This window comes from Bos javanicus, chromosome 25 (assembly GCF_032452875.1).
Source record: "Bos javanicus breed banteng chromosome 25, ARS-OSU_banteng_1.0, whole genome shotgun sequence".
NCBI lineage: Eukaryota > Metazoa > Chordata > Mammalia > Artiodactyla > Bovidae > Bos > Bos javanicus.
Genome location: NC_083892.1, coordinates 22,533,728 through 22,539,727, shown reverse-complemented (window position 1 = coordinate 22,539,727; position 6,000 = coordinate 22,533,728). Strand labels below are relative to the sequence as shown.

Here is a 6,000-nt window from a genome sequence, read left to right as displayed (position 1 = left end):
AATCCACCTTGTAATACAGGGGACTCAGATCCGATCCCTGGAAACTAAGCTCCCACATGCCACGGAGCGTCTAATACCCTGTGCTACAACTACTGAGCCTGCGAACCACAAACTAGAGAGTTCATGCACCTCAAGGAAAGATCCCGCGTGGCGGAATGAAGATCCCACCTGCTGAAACTAAGATCCGATGCCGTAAATAAATAGATAGATAAAAATAAATAAAGGAAGGGCTAAATATTATGTTGAAGATGGCCCATTAACAGCTTTGACACCTAGTGGTAAACAAACAAAGCTTTATTATTTTTTTCTCCTTCATTAAAAAAATCGGAACATTGATAACAAATGAGAGCTCAGACCCCTGGGTTCACCCCCACGTTAAGCAAAGTAGCCCCAGAGAAATATGGCACAGCTGATGCAAATGATGAGGTTGAGGTCCAGAAGGGTTTTCACCAAGGGGTTTTCTTCCAGGGAAACTATGATCGGGTCCGCTCTGCTGGGTGCTTGCTCCTTGCCCTTGTTCTCCACCCCACAGAGCCACAAGATGGCTTTCACCACTTTGGACCGCTTTGTGGTCATGTCGCCTAAAAAGAACATGACAGTTAAAGGTCATAAGGGTGAGCTGTGTCTCCCAGACAAGAGGGAAGAGAGTCTCACCCGGTATGTTTCAGACACTGTGATAAAAACTTTATGTTCCTCTTCTGGAAGGTATTTGTTAATACCTCAATCCTGGAAGACTTGAATTCTGAAAGGTTGGTGTTTTCAGACTTTTCATGAAGTTTAGGTGCAGAATTTCAGATGAATTTCAGCCTCTTAGATAGAGGCTCAGACTAACTTGAGTGAAGCACAGAGCGGGTCAGCAGAGGCAGAGATGGGTTTAGGACCTGCTTGATCTGACTCCCTCTCTGTGTGTGGCACCACCTGCCAGAGGCTGAAGGGAGACAGGCACTCTTACAGGGAACTCTGTCTCTACTCAGAGCTGGGGCTGTGAAATCAACTGTGGATGGAGCCAGGCAGGTGGCCTATGGGAGTCAGAAGAGCTGATTTGCTTCTTACACACATCACCTCTACCAAGGAAGATTCTCTCATGTTTTCCTGAAGCACATGGCCTTCTGCATCTATCCTTGCGTTTCCCACTATAGGATGCCATGGTTTCATAGCCACAATTTTTTTTTAAGCCATTTGCTATTGTTTAGTCATCAAGTCATGTCCCACTCTTTACGACCCCATAGACTGTAGCCCTCCAGGTTCCTCTGTCCGTGGGATTTCCCAGGCAAGAATACTGGAGTGGGTAGCCATTTCCTCCAGGGGATCTTCCTGACCCAGGGATCGAACCTGAGTCTCCTGCATTGGCAGGCAGATTCTTTACCACTGAGCCATCAGGGAAGCTCCTTTAAAAGCCATGTGTGGTAATTAATGACAACCACAGCCTTGGGGTCATGTACGCAGAAGGGACTGCTGGGGACTTTGACTAACTGTATATCCCAGGTCTAAGGACCAGCTGCTTCCCACCTCCAGGCAACTTTTGCCAGGCAGGCATATGGGCTCCATGCTGCCAGATCTTCCAGTTGTTCAAAAGAAGGTGGAAATCTGAAATGGTATGAAATCTCCCTACTTTTAAATAATTCACATTAAAAGAGTAGGTGGCCTAAACCAAAATATGTCCGCAAGCTGAGAGTTTAAAACCAGTAATTTAGAGAATGCCAGCTGTAACCCCAGCCTACCACGTGGGGTTTCACGAGGATCAAATGAACTGTGTTTTAGCAGGCACTCAACAAACGTTGGCTCTCATTGCCCACCTGAAGCATCTATCGAAAGTTCCTAACCCTTTCAGTGGCCAGAGAGTGAGGGAAGACCAGACCCTGGGAATGAGGAGACGCTAAAATGCCACATGTGCTGCTTTACTTGCTAGTGATATGATAGAAAAATGTCCTCTTAAATGCATAATGCTTCTTGAGGGTCCTACTGCAACCTAGGAAAAAGGCAACTCACAGCTGTGGGTTTTGGACAGGGTTTCTTGAACCATCTCGAACTGGGTGTTGGTGCTGCTGGCCTCTGGTGTCCCGTTTTGAGAGAGGGTAAGAGGCGGTGGGGTTGCTGACGGCACCTGTTCCTTCTGGACCACGGGGTCATGGCGAGTAAACCAGGTCAAGCGACTGACCTATGGAGTAGAGAGGAACTGTGAGATGGGGGTGGGGTGGTGACGTTCATCCCTTTCTCCTACCTCCTTCCAACCCCAGGCTCAGCCTTCATGTCCAAGTCTCTTCCAGTCTCTCCCTCCCACTCCACCTTCCAACAAGCTTCAGCTCCCTGTACTCTTCAGAATCAATGGATGTTTCCCCCACTCGTTCCCCATCTTTCTTTGAAAGCCCCAAATCTCTTGTGGGGATCTCACCCTCCCTCATTCTAATAAGAGCTTAACCCCAGCCCAGGGGTGTGTGGGACCCAGCGACCAGCATTCAGCTCATCCATTTCTCTGGCCACAGCAACTGGGTTGGTTCATGGGTGACCATGTGTCTTGGGCTGACTCCATCAATGGGCGTGAGCAGCTTCACTGGAAATGCTGGGACTAAAATGCTTATGCTTTTGCTTAATGAGGCTAAGAGAGGATATATGCTAGAAGCTGCTGACCCCATTAGGGGCTGGAGAATAGGAATAGAGGCGAGAAGGGACTTCCCTGGTGGTCCAGTGGTTAAAAGTCCACCTTCCAATGCAGGAGACACAGGTCAGGTAACTAAGATCCTGCCTGCAACGGAGCAACTAAGCCCTCACACCACAACTACTGAACCTGTGCACCCTGGAGCCCACGAGCCACAACTAGAGAAGACCATGTGCCATAACACAGACCCAGTGCAGCCAAAATAAATAATAAAATTTTTTTAAAAAAAAAAAGAAGAGGTGACCAATGGATTCAGATGGTCTTTTCTGAAATCAAGTTCCTCCAAAGACCGAACCCTGGACTTTTCAGCTTTTTGAAAATCAGTCCTGGTTTTCTGTTGCTAGCAGTGAAGGGTCTCAATGGCTATAGGTCATAGGCTATAGGTCAAACCCCAAAGTACCATTTCCTTGGAGGGCGGCTCTGTGAACCAGCTCACGGCACACACAGTGATCAGGGTGACCGAGGACAGGATCATAGAGAAGTAGAGATAGTGGACATCCTTTACCACGGCTGGGCGCTCATCCAGCTGGTCACAGCGAGGCTGCACGTAAATGAAGTCCAGGATCAGCCTAACCAAGCCTAGGAGGAGGCCTAAGACGAGACCGAAGAAGGCACCCTGCAAAGCAGAGCAAAGCAAAGCTATCTTAGACACGTGCCTCCGGAAAGCTCAGCAAGCCCTCTCCAGAGCTGGTCCTTATAATGACAGTCACTGCAGGGGTTAGTGATTCAAAAAGGGTGGGAGCTACTTATCTGCTTATCTTTTACATACAATTGATCCACTACATGTAATTCCCTGTTAATTCAGCTTCCCTTTTGAAAGACAAAATGAATCAAAGTAGAAGCTTCATTGCTTGTTTTCAAAAAGCCAGGTCACATCCTCCCTGGATCTTTCTCCCCAGATCTCATTACCCGCCCCTCCCACACACACAATGACACCTGACATCCGCGTGTCCCCTCTCCAAGTCCCTCCTCTCCCATCCAATGGACTGAAGGGCTGATCCAGAGCTACCTTTTCATTGGCCCGCTTCCAGAAACATCCCATGATGAAGACCACAGCCACAGGTGGCTGTAGGTAGGAGCTGATGGACTGGATGTAGATGAAGAGCTGGCCGCCCTGGCTGGCCTGGACCACAGGGATCCAGAGGATGGAGACCAACACCAGAAGCAACACAAACACCCTGGTTGGATGAGAGACCCACACCCCCCACATTAGTTTTGTCCTCCCTGGATACTTCTCTTTTTAGCTTTCTGGAGGTAGAATTTATATACCATAAGATTCACCCATTATGAGTATGTAATCAAGTAATTTTGGTAAATTTATAGTCATGTAACCAACATCACAAATCAAGTTTTTGAATATACATCACTCCAAAAACATCCCCTCATGCCCATTTACAGTCTATTCTTGTTTCCAACCTAAAGAAGCACTTCTATCTCTGTGAAAGAAAATGGAATTGTTAGTCCCTCAGTCATGTCTGCCTCTTTGTGATCCTATGGACTATACCCACCAGGCTCCTCTGTCCCTGGGATTTCCCAAGGCAAGAATGCTGAAATGGGTTGCCATGCCCTCCTTCAGGGGATCTTCCTGACCCAGGAATCAAACCCAGGTCTCCCGCATTGCAGGCAGATTCTTTTCCACGAGTCACCAGGGAAGCCCCCTAGGGGCTTCTGTGTCTATAGGTTTGCTTTTCTGGACACGTCACATAAATGGCACACAATATATACAATACATGGTCTTTTGCAGCTGGCTTCTTTCATTTAGCATGTTTTGAAGTTCATCAGATATGTATCAGTATTTCATTCCTTTTTATTGTTGAAAACATTCCGTTGAGTGGATACGCCGTTGTGTAACATTATTTATCCTTCACCCATAAGCGGACATTTAGATCACTTCTACTTTCTGGCTTTAAAAACTGGCTTTAAAAACAGTAAAAACTGCTGCTATGAACACTTGTATACATGTCTTTGTGCAGACATATGGTTTTATTTCTAGGAATGCAGTTGCTAGGTCATATGGTAAGTTTATATTTAACTTTTTAAGAAAATGCCAAACTGTTTTGAACAGTTGAACCATTATATATTAACACCTGCAATTCACAAGAATTCCAACTTCTCTGCCTCCCTATCTGCTGTTCAATTATAGCCGTACTAGTGGGTGTACAGTGGTCTCTTGAAGTCATTTTCAATCTTTGTGAAAATTAGATTACAAAAAATTAGATTAGAAAATAGATTACAATCTCATTTTGAAGATTGTTCTAGATTACAGGGCCTTTGTCAAATATTTGGTTTGCAAATAGTTTCTCCCAATCTGTGGCTCATCTTCTCATTTGCTTTCTTTCCTTTTTTTTTATTTCCTTTTTTATTTTCTTGGCCACCCTGCATGGCATGTGGGATCTTAGTTCCCTGATCAGAGATCGAACCTGAGCCCCTTGCATTGGAAGCTTGGAGTCTTAACCACTGGACCACCCAAGTCCCCTTCTTAGTTTCTTTTGAATTGAAAAAGTTTTGGGTTTTGATGAGGTCTAATTTAGCTCTCTTTCTTTTTTTTAACAGAATATGTTTTTGATGTCATAGTTAGTGGCTCAGTCATGTTCCACTCTTTGTGACCCCATGGACTGTAGCCCACCAGGGCCCTCTGTCCATGGAATTCTCTAGGCAAGAATACTAGAGCAGGTTGCCATTTCCTTCTCCAGGGGATCTTTCCGACCCAGGGATCGAACCCTGGTCTCCTGCATTGCTGGTGGATTCTTCACTATCTGAGCTACCAGAGAAGCCTTTTGTTGTCATACCTTTCCCTCAACCATGGCTGAGACAGCCCTAGGAATGCACCTTCTTGAGAAGCAGAGCCCCGAGATGCTTGTTAGCATACCTTTTGCATAAAATGTGCATGCCACTCACTTCACTCATTTTCATTCCCTGCATTATGCTTCAGGAGTTGGCAGAAGACTTGGTAGAGAAACCTTCCCCCAAACCTCCAGAACACCCTCCTTGCTTTTACCTGGCTATCTCCTATTGACCCCTCAAATCCCAACCCAAGTTAGAGACTTTCCTCTGAAGCCCTAGTTCTGGCTCATCTGTCATAATACTCAATGCGGTTAAAACCACCTGTTTACTTATGCTTTTCTTATTCTAGCTCCAAGAAAGCAAAATGAGTCTTTTCTTTTCACTGTTATGTGCCCAGCACCTGGCAGATAGGAAGTGCTCTTGAATGAATGAATGCCTTACTCATCCACAGGGTCCTGGTGTCCTTCAGCTTGGCCATCAGAGTGGGGCTGAGCCAACCAGGAGAAGTCACTGTTTGGACTTTCCCTTTGAATGGCTCAGCTTTTTCCTCCCTGGGTTAT

The 6,000-nt window shown here is 46.1% G+C and overlaps 1 protein-coding gene across 2 annotated transcripts in view; it reads right to left on the bottom strand.

Annotated features, from left to right (window-relative positions):
- Window positions 1-276: 276 nt before the first annotated feature.
- Window positions 277-6,000, bottom strand: part of SLC5A11 (solute carrier family 5 member 11) — a 56,686-nt gene continuing 50,962 nt past the window's right edge. For both annotated transcript variants that reach the window (XM_061401466.1, XM_061401467.1), the window contains 4 exons: window positions 3,666-3,834; window positions 3,057-3,272; window positions 1,990-2,158; window positions 277-581 (listed from right to left, as the gene is read on the bottom strand). In XM_061401466.1, coding sequence (XP_061257450.1) covers window positions 376-581; window positions 1,990-2,158; window positions 3,057-3,272; window positions 3,666-3,834 — 760 coding nt within the window. In that variant the 3' untranslated portion in view covers window positions 277-375. The remainder of the gene's footprint in view (window positions 582-1,989; window positions 2,159-3,056; window positions 3,273-3,665; window positions 3,835-6,000) is intronic.